This window comes from Bombus flavifrons, chromosome 13 (genome assembly GCF_040668555.2).
Source record: "Bombus flavifrons isolate JBK064 chromosome 13, iyBomFlav1_principal, whole genome shotgun sequence".
Taxonomy (NCBI): Eukaryota; Metazoa; Arthropoda; class Insecta; order Hymenoptera; family Apidae; genus Bombus; species Bombus flavifrons.
In genome coordinates this window covers 1,597,752-1,615,303 of record NC_138454.1, presented here as the reverse complement: position 1 = coordinate 1,615,303, position 17,552 = coordinate 1,597,752, and the positions used below count along the sequence as shown (strand labels likewise).

At 26.8% G+C, this 17,552-nt stretch overlaps 3 protein-coding genes across 6 annotated transcripts; 1 reads left to right on the top strand and 2 right to left on the bottom strand.

Moving 5' to 3' along the window:
* Positions 1 to 99: 99 nt before the first annotated feature.
* LOC138186370 (NSFL1 cofactor p47) lies at positions 100 to 2,375 on the bottom strand. Its single transcript, XM_069126204.1, has 5 exons — positions 2,137 to 2,375; positions 1,243 to 1,678; positions 878 to 1,166; positions 596 to 799; positions 100 to 511 (listed from the first exon to the last, which is right to left on the bottom strand). The coding sequence occupies exons 1-5, from the start codon at positions 2,236 to 2,238 to the stop codon at positions 382 to 384; spliced, it is 1,161 nt and encodes a 386-aa protein (XP_068982305.1). The 5' UTR covers positions 2,239 to 2,375; the 3' UTR covers positions 100 to 381.
* LOC138186363 (dynein axonemal heavy chain 7) lies at positions 2,369 to 14,918 on the bottom strand. 4 transcript variants are annotated; one of them, XM_069126189.1, is made up of 4 exons: positions 14,814 to 14,918; positions 5,132 to 12,222; positions 2,631 to 4,555; positions 2,369 to 2,474 (listed from the first exon to the last, which is right to left on the bottom strand). In XM_069126189.1, the coding sequence occupies exons 2-4, from the start codon at positions 12,206 to 12,208 to the stop codon at positions 2,369 to 2,371; spliced, it is 9,108 nt and encodes a 3,035-aa protein (XP_068982290.1). In that variant the 5' UTR covers positions 12,209 to 12,222; positions 14,814 to 14,918. The 4 variants fall into 4 exon arrangements, with proteins under 4 accessions (XP_068982290.1, XP_068982288.1, XP_068982287.1 ...); XM_069126187.1 differs by lacking the exon at positions 14,814 to 14,918 and having other exon boundaries at positions 5,132 to 7,999; positions 8,063 to 14,388; XM_069126186.1 differs by lacking the exon at positions 14,814 to 14,918 and having other exon boundaries at positions 5,132 to 14,388.
* LOC138186368 (spliceosome-associated protein CWC27 homolog) lies at positions 14,878 to 17,447 on the top strand. The gene is made up of 8 exons (XM_069126202.1): positions 14,878 to 15,105; positions 15,282 to 15,491; positions 15,575 to 15,775; positions 15,848 to 15,987; positions 16,048 to 16,302; positions 16,375 to 16,530; positions 16,610 to 17,168; positions 17,357 to 17,447. Exons 1-7 carry the CDS (start codon positions 15,064 to 15,066, stop codon positions 17,130 to 17,132), a joined length of 1,527 nt encoding a protein of 508 aa, XP_068982303.1. The 5' UTR covers positions 14,878 to 15,063; the 3' UTR covers positions 17,133 to 17,168; positions 17,357 to 17,447.
* The last annotated feature ends 105 nt before the right edge of the window (positions 17,448 to 17,552 follow it).

Here is a 17,552-nt window from a genome sequence, read left to right as displayed (position 1 = left end):
GTTGTTTAGCACTATGTTTAAAAGAAATTTTTATATTTTTTTTATTATATTATAATTGCTAGTTACCCACATATAAAAGATGTGTATAATAAATACATATAAATCGAATGATTTTATTGCAAATTTTACAAAGGTTTTGTAATTTTATTCCATGTTAATTAAGGTTTTATTGTTAGATTTATCTTCAGAAAAATATTTCTTGCATTAGCAAAAATATTATACAACAAAAACCATACTTAAAATTAAAATAAACAATATTAAAGTGCCATTCAATTACTCAAGTGTGTTGAAATGTTATTTTTAAGTGTTTCAATGTATATTTATGAATCGTCTAATCAATACATCACTTAAACTCCCGTAACTAAGAATCTAGAAAGACATTTATTTCAGTCGTTGAATTATTGTTGTATTTTGCAAGCCAGCTTCTTCAATAGTTTTATCTTCTGTAATCTCCTTAGTAGGATACATTGTTAATAAACTAAATTCTCTCATAGCATATTGAGGTCTCATACTAAGAAGTAATTAAGGAATAATATATTTACACATAATAAATTAGTCTATCTTTATAATAACAATATTAATTAAGAAAGGATACGTTATTATGTATTGCCTCAAATCATTAATGGTATGAGTTAAATTAAATTGAGCTTTTACATTAGTTCCATCAGCAAGGCGAATTTGTATTGTTGTAACTGGTTTTGATTCATCTAAATTTAATTTTTGTTTTGCCTGAGATTCATTAGCTGCTTGATCTGCAAGATCTGCTGGTATTGTCATGCCAACTGTAGCTGGAGAAGGACTGAACAAAAATATTATTAAAAATAACTAAAGTGTACATAAAAAATAATTTTTGTAAGTATAGATATGAATTATATACCTCCCTAGCATATGTCCTTTACCACTGAAAGCTTTCACTTTTACTTTTGGAGGGACATACATTTCATGATGATGATCTTCCATATCAAGGCGTGCTTCAGTACCTTGTATCTCTTGACGTATCTCTGCCGGTATTTCACCCCTCTTTATAGTCTCCAGAAATTCTCTATTTTCTGGATCACTATATAAACGAAGTTCAGAATCATTTATAGTAAATCCATCTTTCCATAATTTTAAAGTAATTAGTCCAGAATTTGATTGTTGATGATTAGATGATGTAGCAGTAACGACTATAAAAAATATTTATTTCAATATAATAACTTGTTATAGAAGATAGAGCAAATTTTAATAATCCTGATAACTTACTTTCAGTATCTGAACTAGTCTGACCTAATTTATATCCAGTACCACTAAAGGTATTTGGTCTTTGTTGCCCACTTGGTTTTGGTTCTACAGCAATTGATTGTCTCTGACATGATTTAAACATATCACTAACAATATCCTTTTTCTTTCCTGGTCCTAAAATTTGTTGGCCAGTATGTTCAGAACCACCAGCATAAAATGCTTGTCCTTCTTCATCTTCAGGGCTACTTTCTCTATCTTTAAGATCACTAAGCATTGCAAACTTAGGCTTTGGTTTTACTTTATCTTTCGATGATTTCTCTTCCATTTCTGATGATTTTAAGCTTCCTGTGCTTTTATCTGCAATATCAGTACGTTCCTCTTCTGATGTTGCACCTTCAGTAGGTTCATTAGACAATGAAGGCAAAGCAGGAGGATAGTAAAATGTGTCAAGAGCAACCTAAAATGTTTTATATAATTGATAAATATACTTGGATATTGATAATGACTTAAGAATAAATTGTGTAATCAATAAACTTTATTATTAAGAAGTCACAATGTGTAAAAGAATTTTCTTTATGATGACTAATCTTATTTTAGGTATAATGTCAATGACAATATTCCTAAAATATAACATCTAATAACTTTAATCACGATATTGCAACATTATTGCTATGCATGTAACGTTGTCAAACATTTTTTGGTTAAAAGAAGCCCTTAATATAGTAACAAAAGCAATAATCCGCTTCAAAACATTAAAAAATCACGCAATGAAGCGTGATAAAAATAGGAAAATGTAATAAATTTAAGGTTACAAAGTTGACGTTGAAGATCGGTAGAAAAATTAGTTATAATAATAAAAAATTATAACGTTTCGCATTAAAGTTTATAAAAGGTGTAATAAATATGCTGCCTCACCTCGAGCTGCCAATTAAATAACTCAAGATAAAATCGTGCTTCTTCAGGTTCAACCCCAGTTGTATCTATAAATTGCGAAACCAACTCATCATGGTTCGCCATTGAAAGCAAATATTACACCACTCGCAATGTATCGCAACTTACGCTTATAATTATAGCTTAAAAAATTTCCCGTATAATAATTTCCTTTGTTCAGTAATTCAACTTTACGTCAATTTCTTCAATTTACCTGTCATTCCTTCCATTTATATGGAACTGAACCGGATATATACACAATGAAAGAATCCGCGAAATGTTTGAATAAACATTTTGATTTAGTTTTAACTTCTTGATAATTTCTATAATTGTATCACATTGATATAATTCCACACGTACATTTACTTTAAGTATTGTATGTTAAACATATTAGTAGATATTATTGTAAAAAATATACAGATATGGTATATGAAAATTGTTTTTATTTTAATATTTTTTACTTAACTTATATAACTTACATATGACAAAATAAAGCTGTACCGCACTTTATCCAATGAGTTGCAGGGGTATCAGTTTTCAAAGGTATACTAATTATATAATTCTTTGAAGAAAATTTGATATCTTTATCAATATTTTTAGCAGCAGTTATATAGACAGGGCATTCATAGATTTTATCTGCACTTTTTTTATTCCGTGAACATTTAAGATGTATAGGTGGCATATTTTGCCAGATTTCATTTGTAAAATTTTCGACTAACATTCTTTTTTCCAAATCCCATCGAGCACCACATAAATGCAGTCCACAAATTAAATATGCATCATCATATTCTTCGTCAATTTCTTTTTTTGTATCTATTTCAAAATCGAAAATGATATCTTCAATAGATATATTATACCTTTTAGAAAATGTCAATAATATTGCAGAAAAGAACATTTTGTAATGAAATAATGTATCAAACCAAATAATTTTTGGACGTCCTTGATTAATCCAATTTTGAATAAACTTAGCGCGTTTTAATAAATTATCGATGTAGTCTGTTAAGTTTTCAGTAAGAATATTAATTTGTATCATCTTCCAAGTATGTGGAGTTTTATTTTCACATATTTCTTTTGCTAATTTTTTCAACGAATCCGTAAAAAGAAGATAACCATCCAATGCTAATTTTAAATTAGTCAATGCCTTTGTTATAATTTCTAAAATATGTTTTAATGATTTGATTTCACAAAAAAGAACTCTTTGCAAAGGTTCTTTAAGCATAGAAGTACATTGTTCTTGAATTTCATTAATTTTAATTGCATCACATAATTTATCATTAATATCATTAATTAAAATTAATACTTGATCTTTCTGTAACTCTTCATCTAATAAAGAAATTGGAGAGCTCGTATATGAAAGAGATGATATCAATTCTGTAGCTATCATAGTATTTCGAATAATAATACCATTTCTATTAAACCCAAATATTTGAAATGATAAGTCTGATGGAATTTTCCTAATATGATCAATTACATGATAATATTCACATCTTTGTGGTATTAATTCCTGTACGTCATTTGCATGTACATACTGTCCATTTTCAATTATATTAGGATTGCAATAATCAGTTAAAAGATGTTTTAGATATCTACTGTCGAACTCGTCTTGAATTTTGCCCCCATAATTGCATTCTCCAATAAGATATAGAAAAATATCAAAGGGTACATGATCTGCATTATTTATGAAATTTTGTAACTGCATAATGGATATTTTAAGATCAGTATGATCAAATTTATATGGTATATTCCATCCTTGAAACCCAAAGTGTTCTCTCTCTTGTATAATTACATGAAAAAGACATATTGTAAAAAGAAGTTTTAAGAAAATTTTATCTTTTCCAGGACAGCCTTCAAAAAATTCTTTATTTATTATAGGTTCTGACTGATAAATATTCAACAATGTTTCTTTAATATTTAAAGGATAATCGTGCATGATTTTTATACTATTTTGCAATATACTAATTGGAAATTCATTGATAGAACAACTGGATAACCATAAGCGATAATCTAAAGATGAATTAGAAATGTTACAATTATCACAAATTTTTTCAAGATTAGCCAACCAATGAGTTACTAGATGACAATTTTGCAGAAACACCCAACCTCCTTCCTTCTGAGCTCTCTTTATAAGAAACTCAGCTTTCTTTTCTTCACCTTTACTCATAGATAGAGAGACAAATTTGGATAAGTAACCTTTAGTATTTGCATATGTAGAAATAATAGATAATGGTGTTAAAGAAGCAGGTAAAATAAATAAAAGTGGAGTTAAATAACTGGATTCCGCATATGATTGAGATATTTTAATTTTAGGGGAATGGTTTTGTGTATTTCCCAACATATTTTCTATCATTTTTATAATCTGTATTATAATTTGATCAGGACGTAAAATTTTTACAAGAATGAGTTTCTGAAACAAAGATAACTTATTAATCCAAGGTTCTGGCATCAGATGGTCTTCAAATGATTCGGAAACATAATATTGTTTCCAAGCCTTATCATTAGAACAAAAATCATCTGCAAGATCATAGAAGGAAGGAAGTATTTTACTGAGATTATAAATATTTATCCAAATACTTTGTGGAAGCCAATCAAATTTATAATTTGGAACTGTATTACTATGATTTATGTTTGATGTCATAAAATATTTAATTTCTTCTTCAGTTGTTTGTTGATCATTCAATAGAATTTTTGAACATAATAGAAAAGAATACAGTATTTTATGTTTTTCTGATAAAGATCTGCAAATGCTTGAATAAAGACTTTGAGTAAATGAAAATTTTAAATATTTTAATCGTTTTTCAAGAATAACACTTCTACTTGAAATTTCAATTGATCTTCTATATAATTGTATAAACCAAGAAAAAGAGAAACGATACATATGATTTAAATATGGCAAAACATTTAATGTATTGAATAAATCTGTACAGTATTTAACAAAATTTACATAAGTATTTCGAAATTTATTTATCTCTTGTGATGTTACCTTTGTCATTTCTTGTTTCTTAATAATGTTCAAAGAAAAATTTTTTGAAGAATCTAAACTTTTTATAGCAGTCTCATCTTCAAGAATATTTGTTGTTGTTGAAGATAAGATATTTAATATTATATCTTCTTGTTGCTTTAATATTTTTTTATTGTTAGCATCTTCCATAAGTAAAATTTTAAACTTTTCTTGAAGTTTTGGCTTTTCTTTGTAAATAATAAAATCAAGAAGTTTATCTTGAAGAGCTTCATTGGGAATGGAAAAATTAATTATTGTAAGTTTGCTAAACATCTCGCATGAAAATTGAGGATTAAGTAATCGCGTTGTAATATATAATCGGAAATCGAATGAATATTTTATTATATCATGACCAATATCTAAGTATGAAGATTTTTCATCGTTGCTAATTCTTTTTAGAAGAAAAGGATCCAATGATATTTCTAATTCTTCTCCTACATTTTCAATTAATGTGGGGATACCATTTTCGACATTATATCGAATAATTGACAAATAATTGGAGTCAGTGAGCTTAATAATTTTTAAATTATTCTTTTTTTCAATTTTTTTAATCCACTCATTTGCTTGATTTTGTGAATCAATAAATAAGGACCATAATTTGGAATTAGTCATAATAATTGCATTTTCAACTGAAAAGCTATTTTTAGGTAAACCAGAAAAATACCAATGGTTTATATTATTTTCTTCTCCAAGTATATTTATTAAATTATAGTTCTTACTATATGATATTTTCAGAATTTCCATATATTGTTTCCACTGCTCTAAAATTTTGTTACGAAATGCAATATTATATGATGCTGCATAATTTATAGTTGCACATGTCAATATCATGTCACCCACAAGATTATCATAATCTCTTTTAAGATTTTCTGCAATCTGCATCCAACGATTTTTTTCCCCTCCTAAACTTGCCATTAAATTTTTTGCTTTCTGAAGTTTGATGGTACAGTCTTCTACTTCTTGCTTTAGTTTTATTTTTTGTTGTAGTGTTTCTTGAAGACTGTCATTCAAGGCAGCGAGTTTAACATTTAATGTCAACAGAGTTTTCCGTTTTTCATTTAGGAACGCTTCAGCTTCATTACATTCTTTTTCTGCAATAAGCAATTTTTCTTTTTTAGGAGCAACTGCCTTTGCAACTTCATCATAAGATACCATTGCACATACCCATTTACAAAGGCCTTCTGCAGCACTTGATGCTTTGGCAACGATATGTGGTTTAAAATTGCTATCTATTATGTATGTCTTCTTAATAGTTTGTATAATATTAGATGGAATATTATCCTTATCATAGTCTTTTAAAATTTGTAAAAAGTTCATATCACTTAAAATGCGTTTGCTTGGACCCCAATAATCTGTATATTTTTTGCCAGTAACTGAATCAATTGCTCTATCTGGGGGAACATCAAGCATTACACATATTGCTGCCATTACTAGCTTGATAGTATCAGGAGGATTTTTCATAGCTTTAACCAATGTAATGTCTGTAGGTTTTAGTGTATTTAATGCAACAATAGCATCTTCTAAAATTGGAATTGCTACAGCTAGATCAGCTTCGCATTCCAATTTTAATTTCCCAGCAATTTCTGTTTTCTTATTTGCTATTTCTTCTTCTTGTTGTACAACAGCAGTCGCTTTTTCTACAGTAATATTTTCATTCTCCACTTCTTTCATTGTAATTATCGTTTTTTGGGCAGATAACTCTAACTGTGGTTTCAATATTGTCAATGTGGCTTTCATCTTTTCTACTTGTTGAGCTGCTAATTCTAATTTTTCTAAACCTGTTAGGTATTTATTTTTCAATGTAACAATATCTCCCTGTTTTTTACATATCAAGTGAACATATAATTTTAACATGTGCAAATATGTAACTGATGTAACATGAATTTTCATTCCAGTTTCTTTGTAGTATTCTTTGCTTATTTCTTGTGCATAGTTATATAATTGTATGCAAATTTTTATTACATTTGCTTTTATGTCTTCTTCAATATTAATATCTTGAATGTATTTCAAACCTACCTGTAAAAGTGTATCTGTTGGCCACATTTCATACCAGTTTACTGTACAATATTTTATTAATTCTGGATATTTATATAAATATGATCTTATACTTTCATTTGTTTCAGTAAAACAAAATATAATATGTAATTTTCTTCTACATTGTTCCAAAAAAAAATTCATTACTGCATGATTACTGATTTCTTCATTTTTATTACCACCTTGAGCATGCAAACGTATCATTTCAATGATATCACACCTTTCTTCAATAGAAAATAAATCAGGTATTTCACCAGTAGACAATAGGCAACAAATATCATGGAGAAAATTATTCTTTATTTGTTTATCTTTTAAAAAGAGAATAAAATTCTGTTTTAACTCACCACACTTTTGTAAAACCAGTTTTATATCTTTTCTCCACATGTTGAAGTCACAATAAGATTGCACAGAAGGTTCATATAATTCTTGTTGTTGCATATAAGCAGCTAGACTTGCTAAGGACTTTCTACCAAATCCCATACTAGAAATTATTAATAAATTGCTTCCTGGTATAGCTAAAATTCTTGAAACTTTTATCAAACATTCTAAAATATACTGTGATACTACAATATCAATCCGTTTTTTCACATTATTATTATTATATTCATTTATATAAAAAATAATTTTAGTTTGTAATTTCTCAATAGAATTTATTTCTTCGTATCTTTTATTTTCATATTTTTCTGTACACATAAAAGTGCAGAATATTAAATTACAAAAACTATCCTTGCTAATTTCATTATTATCAAATTTTGGCAGATAATCAAAAGCTGTTTCAAATGAATCTTTGAAATGATGTTTGCAGGTTATTTTAATCTGTGAAAAAAGCCATTCTTTGTCATTATTATCCAATATTCGATCACCAAAAACACGCCATACTTCATGAGCCCAAAGCCGCATGAAAGTAACTTTAGTTTCTACTGATTCTTTTTGAAGAAGACTACATCCATTAATAACTCTGCTTATATCTCTTATACTAAATTGATACTGAAACTTAGTAGGTATTGGTAGTAAAGTTTTAATTATAGAATTATATATATCAATCGTAGCATTAGTTATACTGGTTACAGTACTGAATATATCTGCAGTAAAAGAATTATTTTTTAAATTACTGAAAAGCACATTTGAAAATATTCTGAATATAGTATCTGTAGCAGGGGCATACATAGTGTATAAATTAAAGTGCCTTAAGAATCTAGGACATATTTTAATTTTGGTATTAGTTACAATTGAAAGTGATAACATAATGTCACTAATACAAATTTTTTCAGAGTCATTAATATCATACAAGTAACCATAACTATGATATTGTCGAATAAGATCTAAGATACCATTTATTTCTGATTGGCATTCATATCTTTGCATATTAAGATCATCTATAAAATTAATACAAAACTGATCTTTCGGTGGCCCATAGTGCCTTTTTCTTATTTTATTTAATTTTGAAAGTAATAATTGTTGTGTTTTAGCAACTGTATTCAGAGAAATAAAATTAAGAAAATTGGAATATATTCCTTCAGGTAATTTATTTCTCAATAAAGTTTTTATAAGATAACTTTTTCCAATAGATTCATCTCCACAAATAATGAAAGGTTTTCTGTATTTTATATGTTTGAGAATCATGTGATTATATTTTATTGTATTAATTGTTGGTACAAAAATTTCATTACAACCAGAGTTTTCTAATATTTGCTCACTCTTTAATATATCAGTACTTCCCCAATACTTCCAATTTCCAACACCTTTGAAGATATAAAAATTATCTTGTATTAAGCCTTCATGAGGTAGTGTTATGTCAAAACCCTTTATTATTTCTGGTTTTGGATATTCTTTAATTGCACCAGTCCAAAGTGATGTACAGAAAGAATTAAATTTAGTATGAGAATCTATATCTAAATTTCCTCCTAAACCCCATATTATAGATAATATAAGTGCAATCTGAGCCCATATTAAAAAATGGGATGTTTTCCCCTTTTCTTCAGTATTTTCTGTCAAAGCATCCCTTAAATACATTTCAAACAAATTTAATGTTGACATTACAAAATGTAACTGGCCAACATTTAAAGTTACAGTGCAATTCTTTTGTATAAATTGTAAACAAGGCTCTATTATCCAATCAAACAATTGATACAATATCTTTTTATGTTCGTCATAAATATTGTGTTTGGAAAAATAGGTTTTAACATAGGGTCTCCAATCGATAGAATTTGACTCAATATAAATTATACCACAAGTTGATAAAATAGCAGGAGAAATATCTTCCATATTTATTGTTTCAAAGATAATGGATATAAAATTTGTCATATTCATTTTTTCATCCGATGATAAATATAACATCCCATTTATATCAAGAACTGCATATAAATTTTCAATCCATACACTATTTAGAAGTCCATCAAATATTATCCACCTTCTGTCAAAGGAATCATTCTTTGAGGATGGCTGAATCATTTTGGAACATATACCATCCTTCCAAATTTTAGATTTTTCATCAAAATGACCAAAAAGGTGATTAACATCAATTGTACTTGGAACTATTGTCTCTAATTTTATATTAACACCAAATTCACTGCCTTGCTCATATAAAGACAATAAAACAACTTGAAGGATATTTAATATTTCTGTTTTCCCAACAAAAGGGTTACCAACAATCATTAAACATTGATGAATATGCATTAATTCAAATATTTGTATAATTTTAAGTTTGAAAATATCATGAATATGGATAGATTTAGATGTACATACTGTTTCAAGAGTTTCTAAAAATACTGCATAATTAGGAGGCAACAAGGTAAGATCTGGAAACATGTAATGAACTATATTTCTAAAAATGTGTGTATCTATATTACAAAGTTTTGGAAGATTAACATTAATTAATGAACGTAAAAGTAGTACAGCTTCATTTTCATCTGGAAAACTTCTCTTTAAAAAAATTGTGGTTTTGACAATTGTCTTCATAGAATACAAATTAAAAATGTTACATGATTGACACCATAATTGCTCAGATAGTATTTTATATAGTGTAACTAATTTTGAAGTTAATAGCTTTGAATTAGATATGCCACCAGCGAAAAATTCAACTTCTATAATTTTATTCATATCTGGTACTATCATAGATACTGTTCTAAATAATATTCTTAAATTATCTGGTAAATTAGAATATTGAAATAGATTCAGTTTTGTAATGATACAAATATGTCCAATTCTATTTACTCTTAATGAGGAACCTTCAAACATTGTGATTTTTAAATTTGTTGCTATAATTTGAAAAATAGAAGTAAGAGTTTGTGCAAGTCTTGATAGGAGATCAATTTTTAATGTGTCAAAGTTTTTAAAACAAAGCCATACTCCACAAGAAATAAATCCCTTAAATACTTGAGATAGAAAATTATAAGATAATGTATTAGTACAGTTAAAAGAACGAAATTGTATTGCAATAGTTTTAGCTAAACTTTTGAGAGTTTCTGATTTTCCTGTACCAGATGGTCCTGTAATAGCACCATATAAATGATACTTATATGCTTGCATAAGAGTATGAAAACATCTATCTGTTAAAGGAGTATTTATTATATGTTGTTTGTAATAACTATATTCATACCCATATTTTATAGTTGTATTAAAAATAGATACTTCTATGCAATCTTCTACTAAATAATATTGTAATTGTGCAACCCATTCAAAGTCCGTAGATCTGGTAATATTTTTGTCTAATAATAACTGAATAATGTCTTTTTGTTGAATTAATATAGTAATTAAAGACATTAACAAATTTCTCAATCTTTTTATCGAATAATTTTTCAATTCACTAGTTAAGCTAGTTACATAATTAATATATCTTGAATATAAAGAATTCAGAGCTTTAAAATTAAAAGGAGTAAGACACCTATGTACCTCTATAGTCCAGCAAAGTTGAAAAGTACAAACAATTGCCATACTTGGAAAATTTATAATGCTATTATGTACAAATGTTTTACTAAATATTTGATAAGATAGGAGAATGCTTTCTTTTATTGTGGTATTTATTTCATTTTCAAGATATATCAACCATTTCTCTTCATGATCATATTGAACATTAAGAGAAATTAATTTTTCTAAACGTAATTCTTCTTCATAATCACCAAAAATGGAACAAACAGATCTTTCTTTATCAATTTTTAGTTTTTGTATACCTTCAAAACATTTTTGTATACATATACTTTGTATAGATATATCAGATTTAAATAATATTTCTTCAATCTCTTTATCAGAAAGAAAATAAAACCTTGGAAAATATTGTCTCTTAGTTTGTATATAATTTTTAACTTTTTCATTTATGTATTCAAGCTTTCCAACAATATTGAGTAGAGATTTTGAAATTATTGTATCATTAATTTCTGTAAAAGTAGGTGTTTCTGAGAGCTTCTTTTGAATATGTTTTAAGACTTCTTTAATTTCTTTGTACAAAAGAAATTCTTTGGTTAAATGTACTTTTATGCTTGGATGACAAAAAGTAGAGTTTAGGGAAAGAACTAATATTTGTATGTAATTCCATTGATTAATAATTTCTTGAATTCTAGTGAGAGACATTAAAAAATCTGTCATTAAGGAGGTTATTTCTTTAACAAAATTTGAGGTTTTCATTTCTTCAATAATTATAAGGTGATCTTCAAGTAATAATTCTATATCATCCATATTAGAAAATACATTCATTTCAGTTTGTTTATCAAGACTTATTTCAAAAGAAATTTTATCCCATTCTTTGATCATTTTCAATAATTTCTGTTGCATCTTTAATTCCCTATTAGCACTTAAACTGATAGCTTTATATTTCTCAATATCACTCATTAAATTATATGAAATAATTTTTCTTAAACTAGTCCCAGCATTAGGTGTAAGATTAAACTTACATATTGCAGACATTTCCATCCAATGTCGTTTTTGCAGAGCTGAATTACACATACATGTTACTAATGGTAAATATTGCTTAAAATTGTTTATAGAATTAAGTGCTTGCCAACATAACTTTAATGGTGCAGGTTGTTGCATCGGATCTGGATCATCTGCAAGTCCAGAAAATTTGAAACATTTGTTCAGTGTTACATCCATTTTAATCTTTGTTCTAAACATTTTGCTCATTTCAGTAACTTTTTCAAAATAATTCAACGTTTTGTTTTCTATAATGACAGCATCCAAACATTCAAAGGGACCATCTAACCATACAGAATAATCTCTTTGCCATTGATAAATGACATAAATGAGATCATGAAATGATATGATCATTTCATATAATTCAATTACATTTGAAAACTCAGTTTCAGGAAATTTAAATAATGTTTCTTCTTCATTAATTCTTCGCATTTCCTGTTTAATTTGATTTATTTGTTTTAGAAGACCTTTATAATATTCAACATATTCTTCAATTCTATTTATATTATCCATATTATCTAACACACTAAGTTGAGGAATGATGTTATCCACATTAATGTTTAAGTTATTTATCCTTTTCTGCATGTCATCTTCTAATTCACTTTTCATTGCCTCACATAATATATTACTTTGTTTAAATATTGTTTCAATTTCATATAACCAATTAATAGTCTCTTTATTTAATTGAATGTGATCATCTGATAAAACTGTTATCTCTGATAATATGCTTAACATGTGTATTGAATACTGAATTTTACGTTCTAATTCTTTTATTAACACTTGTGATGCATAGGAGATATATTCAGTTAATTCAATTAAGGATTGTGAATTTTTTGGAATACTTAATATCTTTGTTTTTAAATTTTCAAAATCTGAACAAATAGATTCATTGAATTCTTGATGGTATTTAATGAGTTTGTTTAAAAAAATATTTATAATATCAAAGGATTCCTTTTTCAAAAATTCTTTAGCTCCATGTTGTTCTAATTTTCCTATTGCATGATATGTATTCAATGTCATAGTATTTGATTTTATTAAATAGGTACTGTATTCCTGTACATGTTGGATGTATAAATCAAAGTTTATTTTTTCAGATGTTAATGATAATATTCTTTCCCTTAAATTAGGTGTACAGATAAGATAAAATTCTTCAATGATATGTTTTACATGTTCATTTAAAGATTGAAATAAGTTATCTAGAATAAGTTGCAACTTGTTATGAGACTCTTTAATATAACAATTTGGTAATTCTACTTTAATATATTTATAATATACTTTTATATTAAGCCATTCTTCCAATGGTATTAAATCTTGTGCAATTATTCTAATTTTTTCAATGATATCGTGATATAAAGAATATACTTCTTCAACAGTAGGACTAAGACATAATTGGTCATCTTGCATAATAAGTTGAAATTTGATTTGAGGACAGCAATATTTATCACTCATAGTGTTTAGTATATGATCAATAGATTTTATCATAACATTCAAAATTTGTTGCACAAAAACATGTGTTATACAGTGCATAATACTGGGTAATCGTTTCTTATTAATGTTCTTTAAAATCTTATTTGTTGCTACAGCTGTTGCCACCTTAGTATAAAACTGATTTGTTAGTGCCAATGATCCTTTTTTAATATCATTATTAATCATATTTTGAAAATCAGTTAATGACATAAGCCCAAAATTATGATAATGTTCAAAGTTGCAAATAAATACTGGAAGTTTCAGTTGTGCTTGTTTTATAATAATTCTAATTGGTTCTAAATAAAGATAATATCTTTTATTTAATAATTTACCACGTCTTAAAAAAATATTTCTATTAAAAGCATTTTGATCATCTAAGAATTTGTGGTTCGCATAAATTATCTTAGAAACATAATTATCATTCTTTTTATGATTTGATAATGTAACTTTATTTAAGAAATCTTGCATATCCTTAGCATATATGTCTTTTACTTCTTTTAATATTGTTTTTATTAGTAAAGAATATTTTCTGTTATATTTCTTTGGTAATAAATTCAAAATATTTTTTTCCCAATCAGTGGGAAATACTTTGAAATGAATGTAATTTGAACACATTTTCATTTTATTATATATTAAATTATCATCAGATAATAAAGAGTTGGTACTTAGATTATTTGATTGGTATACATCCATTACATTTACTTCCATGTTACACATAAATAAATTTTTACAAAAGATTTACTAAGTATTTCAGCTTACACAGTTAAGTACAGAATAAATTTATACTGTGAATGTAGAATGTTTTATCAATACATCAGCATTGCTATATTTCTTTAGTAGACATAAAATTAGGTAGTTATAAAAATAGCCAGCATTATTAAAAATTATTTGATAATTTAAGAGATGTAAATATATATTAATTATTAATTATATAATCTCAAAAATAAAAGTAATACACAGTTTCACATATAGAAGATAATTTATTTTTATTTTTTCTTGATAACCTTAAAATGTACAACTATGAATAATGTACTTAAATATCACTAAATAACAGTAAAATAATTAAATTAATTAAGTAAATAAAAACTTACAATAAATAAATTTATTTTTAAGATAACCATATGAAAAATGCAAGTTAAATTATGACTTTATATATATATTCCTAAACATTATTCTTGTTATTTCTTGTTTTATATAATAATATAAGATAATATAAACATATATATCTTTATATATCATTTCAGTTAATATTATTTACCTTAACTTCATAATTTCTTTAGTATTACAGGTTATTTCACAATAGTTTCTCATTTGTGTTTTTTGCTTTGATTCACGGCAGTTTTGATTATATCGTCTACATATATTATGTGTAGTCTATGTCAATGGTGTTAAGTAATACATTTTCACCTGTTTGGTTAACGTATTGTAGCGAGTTAAAATTTTAATATGAAGTGTTTTCGTTGATATTTGTTGAAATATAATTTTTTTATTAAGGAGGATTTACAAATATGAGTAATATTTATATACAAGAACCACCCACTAAGGGGAAAGTAAGTATTAATTCATAATATTTTAATGGATTGTATACCTGTTTTTAAAAACATAACCTGTATATAATATTTATTTTTGAACTTCTATATTAAAATGATAAATAATTTATATCATTAAATAATACGCTTTATTTCAATGGCATGTTATATTACCAAAACTAATATATTATAAATAGGTGATGATGAAAACTACTGTTGGTGACATTGATTTAGAGTTATGGGCAAAAGAGACTCCAAAAGCATGTAGAAATTTTATACAATTATGTATGGAAGGCTATTATGATAACACCATATTTCATAGAATCATTAAAGGATTCATAGCACAGGGTGGTGACCCAACGGGTACAGGAGAAGGTGGTGAAAGCATATATGGACAGCCATTTAAAGTGAGTTTACTTGAAACATAAAATTAATTTGTTTTATTAAAAAATAATTATTGGATTTATATATATGTGTGTGTATACATTAGGATGAATTTCACACAAGATTACGGTTTTGTCGAAGAGGTTTAATTGCTATGGCTAATGCTGGAAAAGATGACAATGGTTCTCAGTTCTTTTTTACTCTTGGTTCCACACCAGAGTTGCAAAATAAGCATACTATCTTTGGTAAGGTTACTGGAGAAACTATATTTAACATGCTTAAACTTGAAGAAGCGCTTGTAGATGAGGTAAATTTAGTATTGTTGGAATGTATTAGAAATCAATGCAACTACTATTTTTCCATATTTCTTTTATTTCAGGATGATAGACCACTTTATCCTCCAAAAATTATAAAAACACAAATATTGAAGAATCCATTTCCTGATATTGTACCAAGGATAGTATCAAAGAAAAATGAAGAAATAAATGATAGCTTAAAAACTAAAAGAACAGGAGTAAAGTAAGAAAGAACATTTTGTTTTATTAATAATATGCTTTATAATGAGACATTCTGTTACAGAAATTTTAATCTTTTATCCTTTGGTGAAGAAGCAGAGGAAGATGAAGAAGAATCTGTGATACTTAATAAACAGTTCAGTAGTAAAGGCAAGTCTGCACATGATCACCTAACTGATCCAAAATTAAGTGCACAACCAGCTATTGAATTGGCTGGACCTCCAAACAAAAAAATAAAAAACGACCATAGTAGCGATTGGGAAAGCGATGTGGAAGAAAAAACTCAAGAGGAATTAGAAGTTATAAAAAAAGAAAAGGAGTTGGTTTATTATTTACGTTATAGTCGTATTATATTAAGTAAGATCTTTTATTAAAAGTTTTGTATTTTTAGAGCAATGAAAGAAAGAATAAAAAATAAATTAAGAGATACAAAGAAAAATTCTAAAACAGAAAATTATAAGGTAGATGATGATGAAGATGATAAAGAGATAAAGGAAGATAAATATTATCTTGGGAAGGACAGAGATGAAGAACGTAAAAGAAAAGCGTATGTTCTATATTAATATTTGTTTATTAATATTTGTTTCTAATGTAATTTGAAGTATCTTCAATTAACTATTATGCAGGGAAGAAATTAGAAAACAAATTCGAGATTTTAAACGTGATGTTCAAAATGAAAAGAAAGCGAAAGAGGCAGATCAAAAACTGAGACAAGATCAGGTGGAAAAAGAAGTAAAGAAAACTGAGATTATGAAAGAATATATAGAAACTCAAGAGAAGTATAAAGAAGCAAAGTCGAAATTACCTAAAAAGGGGAAAAGTCGCGAGGACTTCACAATGGAGTTATTAAACAAGTTTAAATCTAAACTTCAAACTGCTAAGGAAACTCTAAGAGAAAGATCGCTGAGTCCGTTAAAAAAAGAAGATAACAAAGAGGATGAGTTTGATCCAGCTGATGAGTCTTGGATGATACATGCATTACATTGTGAAGAAAAAACACCTGTTCTTGCCAAAGATGCAAGTACAAAAGACGATGATTGGTTTGAAATTTATGATCCTCGAAATCCTCTTAATAAGCGACGAAGAGGAGAAAGATCACATAAATCAAATGATGATAAAAATAGGCAATCCGATTCTCGTCGCAAATAATATTTATCATAAATAATGTTATACCTACACATGCAAGTAATTATAGTATTTTTGTATTACTTTTTTCTGTATAGAATTGTGTATAAGAGTATGTTATATTAAATATTTCTTTTAAACAAAATTTATACATTTACTGAAGAAGTAAGTAGTATCTTGGAAAAAATGTGATAGCTTTATATTTTAAAATTCAAAAATTAATTTTTTGCGCAGATATTACTTTATAGGTAGTTTAGTATTTTGTAGTTTCGCATCAGCTGCGAAAAAAAGAAAATTATGTACGTATGTGTGCTTTTGGTGCCGTATGGTCGTGTTTACCATACTTTAGATAACTGCAATATTTTGATGGCAAAGATGGATAACGATAGTGCCATGATTTTGTGCAAATAGACGTATAGATCGTAGCTTATCCAGAGCACAGTA

What these genes read in the sequence shown, in the direction of transcription:
- LOC138186363 (XM_069126186.1), bottom strand. Translation starts at nt 14,272, where the DNA reads ATGTGTAACATGGAAGTAAATGTAATGGATGTATACCAATCAAATAAT. An exon ending in AGAAACAAGAAATGACAAAG is followed by an intron (nt 4,556 to 5,131) that starts GTAACATCACAA and finishes TCTTTGTTTCAG; the next exon opens with AAACTCATTCTTGTAAAAAT. An exon ending in ACAGCTTTATTTTGTCATAT is followed by an intron (nt 2,475 to 2,630) that starts GTAAGTTATATA and finishes ATACAATTATAG; the next exon opens with AAATTATCAAGAAGTTAAAA.
- LOC138186368 (XM_069126202.1), top strand. Translation starts at nt 15,064, where the DNA reads ATGAGTAATATTTATATACAAGAACCACCCACTAAGGGGAAA. An exon ending in ACTAAAAGAACAGGAGTAAA is followed by an intron (nt 15,988 to 16,047) that starts GTAAGAAAGAAC and finishes ATTCTGTTACAG; the next exon opens with AAATTTTAATCTTTTATCCT. An exon ending in GTTATAAAAAAAGAAAAGGA is followed by an intron (nt 16,303 to 16,374) that starts GTTGGTTTATTA and finishes TTGTATTTTTAG; the next exon opens with AGCAATGAAAGAAAGAATAA.
- LOC138186370 (XM_069126204.1), bottom strand. Translation starts at nt 2,238, where the DNA reads ATGGCGAACCATGATGAGTTGGTTTCGCAATTTATAGATACAACTGGG. An exon ending in GACTAGTTCAGATACTGAAA is followed by an intron (nt 1,167 to 1,242) that starts GTAAGTTATCAG and finishes TATTTTTTATAG; the next exon opens with TCGTTACTGCTACATCATCT. An exon ending in TTGAGGCAATACATAATAAC is followed by an intron (nt 512 to 595) that starts GTATCCTTTCTT and finishes ATTACTTCTTAG; the next exon opens with TATGAGACCTCAATATGCTA.